At 41.4% G+C, this 16,977-nt stretch overlaps 1 protein-coding gene across 3 annotated transcripts in view; it reads left to right on the top strand.

Moving 5' to 3' along the window:
- The window catches only part of LOC110500881 (tetraspanin-5), a 32,845-nt gene that overhangs the window by 2,340 nt on the left and 13,528 nt on the right, over window positions 1–16,977 (top strand). For all 3 annotated transcript variants that reach the window (XM_036958111.2, XM_036958110.2, XM_090214754.1), the window contains exon 2: window positions 9,133–9,183. In XM_036958111.2, coding sequence (XP_036814006.1) covers window positions 9,133–9,183 — 51 coding nt within the window. The remainder of the gene's footprint in view (window positions 1–9,132; window positions 9,184–16,977) is intronic.

Raw genomic sequence — 16,977 nt, 5'->3', positions numbered from 1 at the left:
ACGTTTACTGAGGAGGATGGTCCTCCTCTGAAGAGCCTCCACTGGTGTCGAGGAAATCATGCGTGTCGTAGAAAAACAGAATTAAAAAGGAATTAGTGCAGGTGCAAAAATAAGTGAACCCCAAGTTGCATTGGTTAAATCAAGTAGGTAAGTATAATCAGGTGGGTAAATAATTGGGTACAAAATGAACCAATCAAAAGGAGAGATTGTTAGGAAAGAGTTTGGGTGGGACTCTGATAAATAGAGATAAGAAACGTGGTCAGTTTGGTGTTACCCATCCAGGTGAATACAAACCACACCATGCCGAGAGGAAAGGAGATCTCAGAGGACATCAGTCTGGGGAAGGCTATACAATCATCTCAAATATATTTGAGCTCCATCAGTCCACTGTGGGGCAAATAATTTACAAATAGAGAACATTTAATATGACAGCAACTCGGCCTAGAAGTGGACGCCCTTCCAAAATATCCCCAAGAGCCACAAGAACAATAGTAAATCAGGTAAAAGCCAACCCCAAACATAACATCTAGAGATTTGCAGACCTCCCTAGCTGCATTTCAGGTAACTGTGTGTGCTTCAACAATAAGAACACTGAATCGAAATGCCATTAATGAGAGGATTGCTAGGAAGAAGCCTCTGCTGTCAAAAATAACCAAACTGCCCTTCTTAACTTTGCCAGAGACCACCTTATCCCAACAGTAAAGCATGGTGGTGGGAATGTCAAGATCTGGAGCTGCTTTTCCTCCTCTGGACCTGGATGACTCCACATCATTAAAGGGAACCATGAATTCTGAGGTATACCAGGAGATTCTTGAACAGAATGTCAGGCCATCAGTAAAGGAGCTAAAGCTGGGCCGAAAATTGATCTTCCAACAAGACAATGACCCAAAGTATTGAAGCAAATCTACCAAAGAATGGCTCAGGAGAAGGACGATTTGTGTTTTGGGTTGGCCAAGTCAAAGTCCTGACCTAAATCCAGTCTAGATGCTGTGGCAGGACCTGAAGCGGGCAGTTCATGCCAGACACCCCTCAAACTTCACACAATTGGCTGAGTTCTGTAAGGAGGAGTGGGCAAAAATCCCTCAAAACAGATGTCAGAGACTGAATAATGGCTATAGGAGACGTTTACTCCAAGTTATCACTGCTAATCTAGGTGTCACAAGCTATTGACTGAAGGGGTTCACATATTTTTGCACACATCAAATCTGAGTTTCTGTTAAATAAACCACTTTTGTTAAATAAACAATGAAAATATATACATTTTTTGTTTCTGTCATTAAAGAATTTTATGTTTATTTTAATATTTTATAGCAAAATAATTACCAGCCCTGTAGGTTTCACATACTTTCAAGCAGCACTGTAAATTGTCAGTAGAAACCACATTTGTTTAAGCAAGTCAGCCACATCAGCTTTTTTTTTTTAAAGGCAGTAGAGGCTGAATGAACTGTTTCACTGCCAGACAAGGCTCTGCTGATAGCCAGGTGTAGCGATGGTAAGGTGTTGGGACAGCTTTATGGACCTAACAGTTTGTTGGCACCATTTGTCACTGTTATAGTGCAATTCATTTATTGATTAGTGTTGTGTAGTGGCTTTGCTGGCATGCATCCTAATTATTATTTTTTTTGTTTGACCAACCAAGATTTACATGCTAAAATCGCCACTGATTCCAAGACAGTTTAGGTGTGTTAGTGTTCGGTGAACAATAATCTAATTGTGACTAGGCCAATTAGTGAATTGTCTCAAATCTACTGCGAAACTATAGCCTACCATTGATTGCTGCACTACGAGTACACACTGAAAAGGGAGGATAGCTTCTAAAGCTCCAACCATTATTTCAGGGACCATCTCAGACACAGGAAGAGCTCATTATAGAATACCCAGTAGCTGGAAAAATGTACTAAATAAACCTCTCAGATTCTATTGTTGGTGGAACATGTATTCTCATTTTGTTTCAACTTCTCTCTTAGAGAAATGCACAAGCCTGAGCTTAATAGTAATTTCTCATCTCCAGAGGGACAAAGACAATAACAATGTTGAAATATAATAACCGTATGGGCCGGATAATCTAATTTGGCTCTTCAACGTCTTTCCCTGAAGGATGGCCCTGTATGGTTTTGGACTGGGAATAGGAGACTAAAGATTTTCTCCGCTTGTCCCATTCGGATGATGTCACGTCAAGGTCATGTGACTCTCTCGGGTCTCATTCTGGCTCACAGGAGTTTGGCCGAATTGATACCGACAGGCCGGTTTCCTGGTCAATTCAATGCTAATGTAATCCCATTCAACGCCCTCCATCGCCTTTGTTTCCCTCAACCCCTCCACCCCTCCCATCCTCCTAAATTCTTTCCCATTCGCCATTGTCTGCTTTCAGTGCCGTTTGCCATGTCCGTGACCGTGAGAGCCAGTGTTGTACTGATTTGGCCATTAGTGAGGTCTTCAGTAAATGAGGCAGCAAGTGCCTGTTTAACCTTTCATGTTAGTGCACCTGCAATGTAGCCATGTCGCTGGCATGCTTAGGCCTATAAAATATGTGCCCTGGGATAAAATCAGTGCCCTGGGAACAGTGGGTTAACTGCCTTGCTCAGGGGCAGAACGACACATTTTTACCTTGTCAGCTCGGGGATTCGATCCAGCAATCTTTCAGTTACTGGCCTTACTGGCCCAACACTCTAACCACTAGGCTACCTGCCGCTCCAGGGTACCTGGGCATTGTGTAATACATACACTACCGTTCAGAAGTTTGCAGTCACTTAGAAATGTTCTTGTTTTAGAAAGAAAAGCTATTTTTTTTGTCCATTAAAATAACCTCAAATTGATCAGAAATACAGTGTAGACATTGTTAATGTTGTAAATGACTATTGTATCCCGGAGACGCCTCTTCACTGTTGACGTTGAGATTGGTGTTTTGCGGGTACTATTAACAACATTAACAATGTCTACACTGTATTTCTTATCAATTCGATGTTATTTTGATGGACAAAATGATGTGCTTTTCTTTCAAAAACAAGGACATTTCTAAGTGACCCCTGAGTCGACTAGGTGAAACATCTGTCTGTGCCCTTGAGCAAAGCTCCTGTAAGTCGCTCAGGATAAGAGCGTTTGCTAAATTACTAAAATGTAAAGGTTGTAAACTCACTGAATGCACTCAACCACTTTTTAACATGATCATTTATAACCCAAATCATTTTGTTCTTTCTGCCATTGGAAGTCAGTATTTGCATTATATAAAAGTTGTATCTACACTACATTCTATCAACATTAGAGAATGTTCTCACGGAGTTGTAATGAACTGAATGTCAGTGGATAAAGGAAGGCTTTGGACACAGCTATAGTAATAGAACCGTAGCCAGGAGACTGGTCCGCCTGGCACCAAAGTATGGAGGACCTCGCAGTGTCTGGTGAAGTTCGGGGTCACATGTTGCACAATTGGAGTCTTTACAAAACAAGAACCATTGAAACCAAAGGGTTAGGGTGTAATTTGTCACTGTCACGTCAGTAGATCTAGTTAAATCTGTATGGACACAGAGGAGTGTGGGGGAAATATGGCTATAGCTTTATACAGTATGATAATCCTCCTCGTCGCTTAAATCTATCCATGTGAGTTTAGACCGAGACCCCCGAGAGTGTTGAAATAATGCTGAAATTGACATTTATCCTCTGGCCCTTGGAGATATTCTCATTTTAATCCATTCTGATATAGTGTCTGACGGTTTTAGGATTTGTCTCGTTGTCAATCATCTCTGAAGCAATACTCTCAGTCCAACCAAGGAGTGTGAATCTGTGTAGGATAATGTATGTCTATCCCCCAAAAGCCACCCTATTCCTTACATATAGTGCACTACTTTTGACCAGAGGTCAATGGGCCCATGGTGAAAATTAGAGCACTCTATAGGGAATAGGGTGCCTTATACGGTGCCTTTTGGGACGTCTCTCTCTATGTATTGATTTGACACACATGCGTATTGGCGGACTTCTTTTCCCAATGTCTCTTCCATAGCTTAGTGCTTAGCTCTGTGCTCCCCAGCAGCCCAGTTAACTTCACCGGCACCCCCTCCACCAATCTAGACACTAGAGGCGTCACCATAGAAACAGCATGAGCTTGCACGCCGACATTTGGCTCCACTGCAATATTTATGTGAGCTGTGTAAAAGACCCTCCAGAAAATGTCCGGGACATCGTCAGGTCAAGTTACCTACATTTGAATGTGTATTGGTTTTTGGAAAAGCTATCAGGTCTGGCCACCCATTTTAATATTCAATGTCATCTCAGGGAATTAAAGTGACAGTATGCATTTTCCTGTGCCAACGTTGCCGTGTCTTGTTTTCAATGGCTGAAGGGAGAATTAATTATAGAGAGGGTTATAATTCACACACGTTTTACAAACAAATAACTAGTATTTATGTGTACTAGTCAAAGTAACCTTTAATCCATCTTTCAATGATGCAGATATCAAATATACCTTACCCTAACATGTTAGATGGTTTATTTTATTTAGGGTGTCTTCAATTATCATGGCTCTCTCTTCCCTCAACCAGGTTACCTTCAAAATGGTACCCAGTGGACCAGATCCACTTTCTCTTTTCTCTAGAGTATGGGGCTTCAAAACATACAGTAAACGAACCATATCTAGACTACGTGATCCACAGTGTTGATAAGGTGGGTCTGATACAGCATTGAACAACCTGAGATTTAACACCATTTAGTAAGTCATTCATCATGTATAGAGTGGCAGGTAGCCTAATGGTTAAGAACATTGGGCTAGTAACCGAAAGGTCACTGGTTTGAATCCGTAAGTGAAATCCGACTAAGTGAAAAATCTGCCGATGTGCCCTTGACCAAGGCACTTAACCCTAATTGCTCCTGTAAGTCGCTCTGGATAAGAGTTTCTGCTAAATGACTCAATTGTAAATATATGAAAATACAGCTTACTTTCTATTCTCACTTTTAACCCCATTGTCTCTGTCATGAAATCAAAACTAGGACTGTAATTACACAGTAATGATAATACTGATTGTGGTGGTGTGATGGCTTATTCTGCTCCCACTCTGTTACAGTGACATTGTGAGTGTCAGTTATTACAGTGGCATGTTTGGTATGAGCATGTCATGCAGGGTTATATGTGACCGTGAGCCAAGCTGAGATGAGAGACAGGTCGAGGTCTTCTCTGACGTCACGACAACGGATGCCTTTAGGAGTTGGCTCGTAGTTGAGGAGAAGGAACTTAGCAACCAGGTTGTTCTTAGGAATCATCTGGCAGCTGAGCTGTAAAGAGGAGCAACACACCTCTAACTTTCGATCATCCTTAGTTCGATGATCAGTGATGCAAGTTCATTGCCACTCTGGAGAAGAATAACTGCAAGGTCATTACATGTAAAAGGAAGGCCCAATATTGATGGCCAAGGTGATGGTCATATTTACTGTCTGTCAGTGGCAAAAACTTGTTGAATCAACGTTGTTTCCACGTCATTTAAATAAAAATGACGGACATTGATGTAATTGTCCTCCAAAACCTAGCCTGAGTAACAGTCTGTTTGTGCTAGCATGTTTGGCTGGACAATGACAGCAATGGAGTTGGCAAGAGCACAAACTGATCTTGGACCAGTCTACCCAAAACCACCCTTATTGTCATTAGTTACATTTGCCAAAACCCCTCAGTTTACAAACACAAATATTAGGGCCTACCTGTAGTCGGTAGTCAGCTGGAAGAGGTTGCTTTAACTGGGACATATGTTTGAGTTACAGCTGGGGTTTCTGTGTTTGTATGAGAACATCAAGCTACCACATTTCTGTGTATCACTCCATTTGTGATTTGCGTGAATGTTTGCATGTCTGAATGTGTGTGTGTTTGTGCCGTGTATGTGTTTATTGACAGTGTGAAACCCCCAGCTGATGAGGCTTAGCTGTTTCTCGTGTTAGTACAGCCTATTGATCCAAGCCCTTGGGGTGTTCCGACCATCAGGACAAACAGGACTGCTCATTCTGCCTCACTGGTCACAGATGTCAGTTCAACGTCTAGTTTTGATTTACATTTGGTTGAGATGTCTTCAACATTCAACATGAAATCAACAAAAAAAATCACAATGTCATTGGATTTAGGTTAAAAGTTGTGAAAAAAAAGACAATTCCATTACATTGATGACTTAAAAAAAACAATTTGTTTTCCACGTTGATTCAATGTCATCACATAGACATTTTGTTGTTGAAATGACGTGGAAAGTGTTTGCCAAGTGGGGCCCTGCCACTGACAGACAGTAAGTATGATCATCACTATGGCCATCAATATTGGGCCTTCCTTTTACATGTAATGACCTTGCAGTTATTCTTCTCCAGAGTGTCAATGAACTTGCATCACTGATCATTGAACAAAGGCTGATTGAAAGTTAGAGGTGTGCTGCTCCTCTTTACAGCTCAGCTCATGTAGCCACACATCTCTTTTGGTTGTGGCACCGTCTTTGCACTCCCCCCTAGCCTCTGATCTCAGACCAGCCCTTAACCAACAGCTCTGTATTACAACCACATGAAGTGGCTCTTGGTTCAATAGCCACTCTGCCAAGGTCCTCTGTTGCTGGCTTGTAGATGCAGCAGTTTGTTCTTATCATTCAGTGACATTATAGGACAAGCAGAGTTAAACATAGCTGGCTGACATGGCCTGATCAAGACAAGCTGGAAGGGTGGAGCGCTTGGGCCTGTCCCGTTCACTTGTTGTTGTTTGAATTGGCCCCGGCATTCAGTCTGCTTCCAAATGCCCGGCCCCCACCCCACAGCATCCTCTCAGACAGACAGGCAGAAGGATGAACAGGCAGAAAAACAGAATAGACAGACAGTCAGACAGGCAGTTAGACAGACAGGCATATAAACAGACAGGAAGGCAGATAAACAGGCAGACAGACAGGCAGGCAGATAGGCAGGAAAATAGACAGACAGGCAGACACTTCAGACACCCCCCCCCCCCCAACTTACCCTGAGACAGTGGTTTTAGATGTTACCACCAAGCCTACCTTTAGTTCTGTCAAACTGAGACAAACCTGGAATTTAAAGGGCTTCAAAATTTCAATCCTCTTTTCTCTTTGCACAAAGTCACTTGTCCCTGTCATATCCTCACATGGTCTCTCCAATAATTGCTATGTGGATTAGAGGTTGACCGATTAATCAGAATTTCAAGTTTTCATAACAATCGGAAATCGATATTTTTGGACGCCGATTTGCAGATTTTTTTTTTAACTATTTTTTTTTACACCTTTATTTAATCTTTATTTAACTAGACAAGTCAGTTAAGAACACATTCTTATTTTCAATGACGGCCTAGGAACGGTGTGTTAACTGCCTCGTTCAGGGGCAGAACGACAGATTTTCACCTTGTCAGCTCGGGGGGATCCAATCTTGCAACCTACAGTTAACGAGTCCAACGCAATAACGACCTGCCTCTCTCTCGTTGCACTCCACAAGGAGACTGCCTGTTACGCGAATGCAGTAAGCCAAGGTAAGTTGCTAGCTAACATTAAACTTATAAAAAACAATCAATCACAATCACTAGTTAACTACACATGGTTGATGATATTACTAGATATTATCTAGCGTGTCCTGCGTTGCATATAATCTGACTGAGCATACAAGCATACAAGTATCTAAGTATCTGACTGAGCGGTGGTAGGCAGAAGCAGACACGTAAACATTCATTCAAACAGCACTTTCGTGCGTTTTGACAGTAGCTCTTCGTTGTGCGTCAAGCATTGCACTGTTTATGACTTCAAGCCTATCAACTCCCGAGATGAGGCTCGTGTAACCGAAGTGAAATGGCTAGCTAGTTAGCGCGCGCTAATTGTCGTTGTGTTGCTGGTTTGAGCCCAGGGAGGAGCGAGGAGAGGGACGGAAGCTATACTGTTACACTGGCAATACTAAAGTGCCTATAAGAACAAAGGTTAATGAAATAGAAATGGTATAGAGGGAAATAGTCCTATAATTCCTATAATAACTACAACCTAAAACTTCTTACCTGGGAATATTGAAGATTCATGTTAAAAGAAACCACCAGCTTTCATATGTTCTCATTTTCTGAGCAAGGAACTGAAACTTTAGCTTTCTTACATAGCACATAATGCACTTTTACTTTCTTCTCCAACACTTTGTTTTTGCATTATTTAAACCAAATTGAACATGTTTCATTATTTACCTGAGGCTAAATTGATTTTATTGATGTATTATATTAAGTTAAAATAAGTGTTCATTCAGTATTGTTGTAATTGTCATTATTACAAATACATTTTTTAAAAATCGGCCGATTAATCGGTATCGGCTTTTTTGGTCCTCCAATAATCGGTATTGGTATCGGCGCTGAAAAATCATAATCGGTCGATTATGGCAGACATCTCAGCTTGAATGTCGGCTCACCACTTCATGGCCAACCTCAACAAAACGGAGCTGCTCTTCCTCTCAGGAATGCCTGAGCATTCCATTCCGCCACTCAGCCCAGTCAAAGCTCTTCTCTGTCTTGGGACCCCAATGAAGGAACAACCTTCCCCTTAAAGTCAGGACAGTGTGGCGTCAAGGGGAACTGGCCATCTTCCGGAAACGTCTGAAACCCTACCTCTCTGAAGAGTATCTTAAATAACTCTCACACGCCCCACTTCAAAAAAGGGCACTTTTCCTACTACCACTGACTTTGATGATAAATACTTTCTTCAGGGAAAATGTACTTGATGTACTTGTGATGTGTTGTTGTCTCATCAAGCTATCTTAAGATGAATGCACTAATTGTACGTCGTTCTGGATAAGAGCGTCTGCCAAATGACTAAAAAGAAATAAATTAAACCAATGACTTCTTTACTTTGCAGACATTGTAGGCTACTTATTAAGGGTGAAGAAACTCCCCAGGAGGATTGTACATTCCTGCTTGTTGATGCTTGACTCTTGTTTAGATTACCCAATTGAAGATGTCCAAACATGACATTTAGTAATGTGAGTTGTGTGTTTCTGTAACCTTTGTAAGCATCGAAGGAGAAATTGAAAGATAATTCATCCTCCGGGAATTTCAATAAAAGTGAACTTGAGGGGGAGGTTTCACCCTTTGGGTATCTCCGTGAGGTTTGTTATGTGATTATTAATGTTACTTATTGTCTGTCTGTTCTCTTTCAGTTGCTCGGTGTGGCCTTCCTGGGCATTGGACTATGGGCCTGGAATGAGAAGGTGAGTGAAACTGGGTAACATAAGAACCATGTAAGAACATACAATGACGTCTAATATACTTTTATTTTATTTAACTAGGTAAGTCAGTTAAGAACAAATTCTTATTTACAATGACTGCCTACCAAAAGGCCTCCTGCGAGGGCGGGGGCTGGGATTAAAAATAAAATATAGGACAAAACACACATCACGACAAGAGACAACACTACATAAAGAGAGACCTAAGACAACAACGCAGCATGGTAGCAACACCAACATGACAACAACATGAAGCAGCATAACATGGTACCAGCACAAAACAGAGTACAAACATTATTGGGTACAGACAACAGCTCAAAGGGCAAGAAAGGTATAGGCAACAATACATCACGCAAAGCAGCCACAACTGTCACTGAGTGTCCATGATTGAGTCTTTGAATGAAGAGATTGAGATATACATGTACTGTACCAGTCAAAAGTTTGGACACACCTACTCATTACAGGGTTTTTCTTTATTTTTACTGTTTTCTACAATGTAGAATAATAGTGAAGACATCATCAACACTATGAAATAACACATATGGAATCATGTAGTAACCAAAAAAGTGTTAAACAAATCAAAATATATTTTATATTTGAGATTCTTCTAAGTAGCCACCCTCTGCCTTGATGACACTCTTGGCATTCTCTCAACCAGCTTCATGAGGTAGTCACCTGGAATGCATTTAAATTAACAGGTGTCTTGTTAAAAGTTAATTTGCAGAATTTCTTTCCTTAATGCGTTTGAGCCAATCAGTTGTGTTGTGACATGGTAGGGGTGGTATACAGCCCTATTTGGTAAAATACCATTTACATATTATGGCAAGAACAGCTCAAATAAGCAAAAAGAGTAACGACAGTCCATTACTTTAAGACATGAAGTTCAGTCAAAATTTCAAGAACTTTGAAAGTTGCTTTAAGTGCAGTCGCAAAAACCATCAAGCGCTATGATGAAACTGGCTCTCATGAGGACCGCCACAGGAAAGGAAGACCAAGAATTACCTCCGCTGCAGAGGATAAGTTAATTTGAGTTAACTGCACCTCAGATTGCAGCCCAAATAAATGCTTCACAAAGTAACAGACACATCTCAACATCAACTGTTCAGAGGAGACTGCGTGAATTGTATTTATTTATATATGTATTATATTTCACCTTTATTTAACCAGGTAGGCCAGTTGAGAACAAGTTCTCATTTACAATTGCGACCTGGCCAAGATAAAGCAAAGCAGTTCGACACATACAATGACACAGAGTTAAACATGGAGTAAAACAAACATACAGTCAATAATACAGTAGAAACAAGTCTATATACGATGTCAGCAAATGAGGTGAGATAATGGAGGTAAAGGCAAAAAAAGGCCATGGTGGCAAAGTAAATAGAATATAGCAAGTAAAACACTGGAATGGTAGATTTGCAGTGGAAGAATGTGCAAAGTAGAAATAAAAATAATGGGGTGCAAAATAAATAAATAAAATAAATACAGTAGGGAAAGAGGTAGTTGTTTGGGCTAAATTATAGGTGGGCTATGTACAGGTGCAGTAATCTGTGAGCTGCTCTGACAGCTGGTGCTTAAAGCTAGTGAGGGAGATAAGTGTTTCCAGTTTCAGAGATTTTTGTAGTTCGTTCCAGCCATTGGCAGCAGAGAACTGGAAGGAGAGGCGGCCAAAGAAATAATTGGTTTTGGGGGTGACCAGAGAGATATACAGTGCCTTGCGAAAGTATTCGGCCCCCTTGAACTTTGCGACCTTTTGCCACATTTCAGGCTTCAAACATAAAGATATAAAACTGTATTTTTTTGTGAAGAATCAACAACAAGTGGGACACAATCATGAAGTGGAACGACATTTATTGGATATTTCAAACTTTTTTAACAAATCAAAAACTGAAAAATTGGGCGTGCAAGATTATTCAGCCCCTTTACTGTCAGTGCAGCAAACTCTCTCCAGAAGTTCAGTGAGGATCTCTGAATGATCCAATGTTGACCTAAATGACTATTGATGATAAATACAATCCACCTGTGTGTAATCAAGTCTCCGTATAAATGCACCTGCACTGTGATAGTCTCAGAGGTCCGTTAAAAGCGCAGAGAGCATCATGAAGAACAAGGAACATACCAGGCAGGTCCGAGATACTGTTGTGAAGAAGTTTAAAGCCGGATTTGGATACAAAAAGATTTCCCAAGCTTTAAACATCCCAAGGAGCACTGTGCAAGCGATAATATTGAAATGGAAGGAGTATCAGACCACTGCAAATCTACCAAGACCTGGCCATCCCTCTAAACTTTCAGCTCATAAAAGGAGAAGACTGATCAGAGATGCAGCCAAGAGGCCCATGATCACTCTGGATGAACTGCAGAGATCTACAGCTGAGGTGGGAGACTCTGTCCATAGGACAACAATCAGTTGTATATTGCACAAATCTGGCCTTTATGGAAGAGTGGCAAGAAGAAAGCCATTTCTTAAAGATATCCATAAAAAGTGTCATTTAAAGTTTGCCACAAGCCACCTGGGAGACACACCAAACATGTGGAAGAAGGTGCTCTGGTCAGATGAAACCAAAATTGAACTTTTTGGTAACAATGCAAAACGTTATGTTTGGCATAAAAGCAACACAGCTGAACACACCATCCCCACTGTCAAACATGGTGGTGGCAGCATCATGGTTTGGGCCTGCTTTTCTTCAGCAGGGACAGGGAAGATGGTTAAAATTGATGGGAAGATGGATGGAGCCAAATACAGGACCATTCTGGAAGAAAACCTGATGGAGTCTGCAAAAGACCTGAGACTGGGACGGAGATTTGTCTTCTAACAAGACAATGATCCAAAACATAAAGCAAAATCTACAATGGAATGGTTCAAAAATAAACATATCCAGGTGTTAGAATGGCCAAGTCAAAGTCCAGACCTGAATCCAATCGAGAATCTGTGGAAAGAACTGAAAACTGCTGTTCACAAATGCTCTCCATCCAACCTCACTGAGCTCGAGCTGTTTTGCAAGGAGGAATGGGAAAAAAATTCAGTCTCTCGATGTGCAAAACTGATAGAGACATACCCCAAGCGACTTACAGCTGTAATCGCAGCAAAAGGTGGCGCTACAAAGTATTAACTTAAGGGGGCTGAATAATTTTGCACGCCCAATTTTTCAGTTTTTGATTTGTTAAAAAAGTTTGAAATATCCAATAAATGTCGTTCCATTTCATGATTGTGTCCCACTTGTTGTTGATTCTTCACAAAAAAAAAACAGTTTTATATCTTTATGTTTGAAGCCTGAAATGTGGCAAAAGGTCGCAAAGTTCAAGGGGGCCGAATACTTTCGCAAGGCACTGTACCTGCTGGAGCGCGTGCTACAGGTGGGTGATGCTATGGTGACCAGCGAGCTGAGATTAGGGGGGACTTTACCTAGCAGGGTCTTGTAGATGACATGGAGCCAGTGGGTTTGGCGACGAGTATGAAGCGAGGGCCAGCCAACGAGAGCGTACAGGTCGCAATGGTGGGTAGTATATGGGGCTTTGGTGACAAAACGGATGGCACTGTGATAGACTGCATCCAATTTGTTGAGTAGGGTATTGGAGGCTATTTTGTAAATGACGTCGCCGAAGTCGAGGATTGGTAGGATGGCCAGTTTTACAAGGGTATGTTTGGCAGCATGAGTGAAGGATGCTTTGTTGCGAAATAGGAAGCCAATTCTAGATTTAACTTTGGATTGGAGATGTTTGATGTGAGTCTGGAAGGAGAGTTTACAGTCTAACCAGACACCTAGGTATTTGTAGTTGTCCACGTATTCTAAGTCAGGGCCGTCCAGAGTAGTGATGTTGGACAGGCGGGCAGGTGCAGGTAGCGATCGTTTGAAGAGCATGCATTTAGTTTTACTTGTATTTAAGAGCAATTGGAGGCCACGGAAGGAGAGTTGTATGGCATTGAAGCTTGCCTGGAGGGTTGTTAACACAGTGTCCAAAGAAGGGCCAGAAGTATACAGAATGGTGTCGTCTTCGTAGAGGTGGATCAGAGACTCACCAGCAGCAAGAGCGACATCATTGATGTATACAGAGAAGAGAGTCGGTCCAAGAATTGAACCCTGTGGCACCCCCATAGACTGCCAGAGGTCCGGTCAGCAGACCCTCCGATTTGACACACTGAACTAAATCAGAGAAGTAGTTGGGGAACCAGGCGAGGCAATCATTTGAGAAACCAAGGCTGTCGAGTCTGCCAATGAGGATGTGGTGATTGACAAAGTCGAAAGCCTTGGCCAGATCAATGAATACGGCTGCACAATAATGTTTCTTATCGATGGCGGTTAAGATATTGTTTAGGACCTTGAGCGTGGCTGAAGTGCACCCATGACCAGCTCTGAAACCACATTGTATAGCAGAGAGGGTATGGTGAGATTCGAAATGGTCGGTAATCTGTTTGTTGACTTGGCTTTCGAAGACCTTAGAAAGGCAGGGTAGGATAGATATAGGTCTGTAGCAGTTTGGGTCAAGAGTGTCCCCCCCTTTGAAGAGGGGGATGACCGCAGCTGCTTTCCAATCTTTGGGAATCTCAGGCGACACGAAAGAGAGGTTGAACAGGCTAGTAATAGGGGTGGCAACAATTTCGGCAGATAATTTTAGAAAGAAAGGGTCCAGATTGTCTAGCCCGGCTGATTTGTAGGGGTCCAGATTTTGCAGCTCTTTCAGAACATCCGCTGACTGGATTTGGGAGAAGGAGAAATGGGGAAGGCTTGGGTGAGTTGCTGTGGGGGGTGCAGTGCTGTTGACCAGGGTAGGGGTAGTCAGGTGGAAAGCATGGCCAGCCGTAGAAAAATGCTTATTGAAATTCTCAATTATAGTGGATTTATCAGTTGTGACAGTGTTTCCTATCTTCAGTGCAGTGGGCAGCTGGGAGGAGGTGTTCTTATTCTCCATGGACTTTACAGTGTCCCGGAACTTTTTTGAGTTAGTGTTGAGTTAATTTCTGCTTGAAAAAGCTAGCCTTGGCTTTTCTAACTGCCTGTGTATAATGGCTTCTAGCTTCCCTGAAATGCTGCATATTACGGGGGCTGTTCGATGCTAATGCAGAACGCCATAGGATGTTTTTGTGTTGGTTAAGGGCAGTCATGTCTGGGGAGAACCAAGGGCTATATCTGTTCCTGGTTCTACATTTCTTGAATCGGGCATGCTTATTTAAGATGGTTAGGAAGGCATTTAAAAATAAATAATCAGGCCTTCATGGTTGAATTGCTGCAAAGAAACCAATACTAAAGGACACCAATAAGAAGAAGAGACTTGCTTGGGCCAAGAATCACGAGCAATAGACATTAGACCGGTGGAAATATAAGATTTCCAAATATGAGATTTTTGGAGGAGGAGGTGTGTTGGTGTCGGGGTGCTTTTCTGGTGACACTGTCAGTGTCACTTAAACAGCATGGCTACCACAGCATTCTGCAGTGATACGCCATCCCATCTGCTTTGCTCTTAGTGGGACTATCATTCGTTTTTCAACAGGACAATGACCCAATACACCTCCAGGCTGTGTAAGGGCTATCTGACCATGAAGGAGAGTGATGGAGTGCTGCATCAGATGACCTGGCCTCCACAATCACCTGACCTCAACCCAATTGAGATGATTTGGGATGAGTTGGACTTCGGAATGAAGGAAAAGCAGCCGACAAGTGCTCAGCATATGTGGGAACTCCTTCAAGACTGTTGGAAAAGCATTCCTTCTGAAGCTGGTTGAGAGAATGCCAAGCTGTCATCAAGGCAAAGGGTGGCTACTTTGAAGAATCTAAAATATATTTTGATTTGTTTAACAATTTGGTTACTACATGATTCCATATGTGTTATTTCATAGTTTCACTGTTATTCTACAATGTAGAAAATAATAAAAAATAAAGAAAAACCCTTGAATGGGTAGGTGTGTCTGAACTTTGGACTGGTACTGTATATTACACAAATAAATCATACCATAAGAAGAGCAATATACAGTAAGAAAAGAACATACCCAGCTAGCACATAACGTTCTGAGAACCGTATCTCTTAGAGTTTGGTGAGATAGTGGTTGTGATATGGATATTCTCCATACAACCTTCCCACAGCATTCTAGGAATGGTGCATTGTAGTTCCTTGGTTTTGGAACATTTTCAGCACATTTAAGGAAATGTAGTTATTTTCTTGGTATTACATGACTTTCCTAAAAGTTCAAACATGGTTACATTTAATGTAATGTTTGGTAGTTCAGAGGATGTTAATGAACAACGTTCTTCTGTGGGAATTTCAACACATCAGCATAACGTTTCCTACAGGTTTCCTCATGGTTCCATTTAAAGTAATGTTCTCAAATTTTTCAGAGAACCTTAAACAACGTTCTTCTGTGGGAATTTCAGTAGTTCAACATAACGTTCTAAGAATGTTAATTAAAAACATATTTAATAAATATCTCATTTGATCCCGCAAGCTCGTGCTTGACTCTTTTATTTTATTTAACTAGGCAAGTCAGTTAAGAACAAATTCTTATTTACAATGACGGCCTAGGAACACTGCCTTGTTCAGGGGCAGAACAACAGATTTTTACCTTGTCAGCTCGGGGATTTGATTTTGCAACCTTTTGGTTACTGGCCCAACACTAACCACTAGGCTACCTGCCACCCCTACATATACTCTACCTTCCCCACATATACACTACCATCAGAAAGAATTCACACCCCTTGACTCTTTCCACATTTTGTTGTGTTACAGCATGAATTTAAAAGGGTTAAATTAAGATTTTGTGTTACCAGCCTACACACAATACCCCATAATGTCAAAGTGGAATTATGTTTTTAGACATTTTTACAAATTAATAAAAAAATGAAAGGCTGACATGTCTTGAGTCAATAAGTAGTCAGCCTCTTTGTTATGGCAAGCCTAAATAAGTTCAGGAGTAAAACTCTGCTTAACAAGTCACATAATACGTTGCTTTGTGTGCAATAACAGTGTTTAACATGATTTTTCAACGACTACCTTATCTCTAAACCTCACACACATACAATTATCTGTATGGCCCCTCAGTCGAGCAGTCAATTTCAAATGCAGATTCAACCACAAAGACCTGGGAGGTTTTTTATTGCCTCGCAACTAAGGGCAGCTATTGATCGCAGACATAGAATATCTCTTTGAGCATGGTTAAGTTATTAATTACACTTTGGACGGTGTATCAATACACCCAGTCACTACAAAGATACAGGCGTCCTTCCTAACTCACTTGCCTGATAGGAATGAAATCACTCATGGATTTCACCATGAGGCCAATGGTGACTTTAAAACAGTTACAGGGTTCAATGGCTGTGATGGGAGAAGGCTGAGGATGGAGCAACAACATTGCAGTTACTCCACAGTACCAACCTAAATGACAGAGGGAAAAGAAAGAAGCCTGTACAGAATACAAATATTCCAAAACATGCATCCTGTTTGCAACAAGGCATTAAAGTAATACTGCAAAAAATGTGGCAAAGAAATTAACTTTTTGTCCTGAATACAAAGTGTTATGTTTAGGGTAAATCCAACACAACATATCACTGAGTACCACTCATCACATTTTCAAGCATGTTGGTTGAAATCAGCAAGGACTAGGGGGTTTTATAGGATAAAAAGAAACGGAATTAAGCTAAGCACAGGCAAAATCCTAGAGGAAAACCTGGTTCAGTCTGCTTTCCAATAGACTTGTGGAGACAAATTCACCTTTCAGCAGGACAATAATCTAAAACGCAAGCTACCTTTAATGTTCCTGAGTGGCCGAGTTACAGTTTTGACTTAAATTGTCTT

The sequence above is a fragment of the Oncorhynchus mykiss genome, chromosome 21 (assembly GCF_057628025.1).
Source record: "Oncorhynchus mykiss isolate SJ-2025 chromosome 21, ASM5762802v1, whole genome shotgun sequence".
Classification (NCBI taxonomy): Eukaryota; Metazoa; Chordata; class Actinopteri; order Salmoniformes; family Salmonidae; genus Oncorhynchus; species Oncorhynchus mykiss.
Note: the sequence above shows the minus strand (reverse complement) of the source record. Positions and strands in the feature narration are given on the sequence as shown.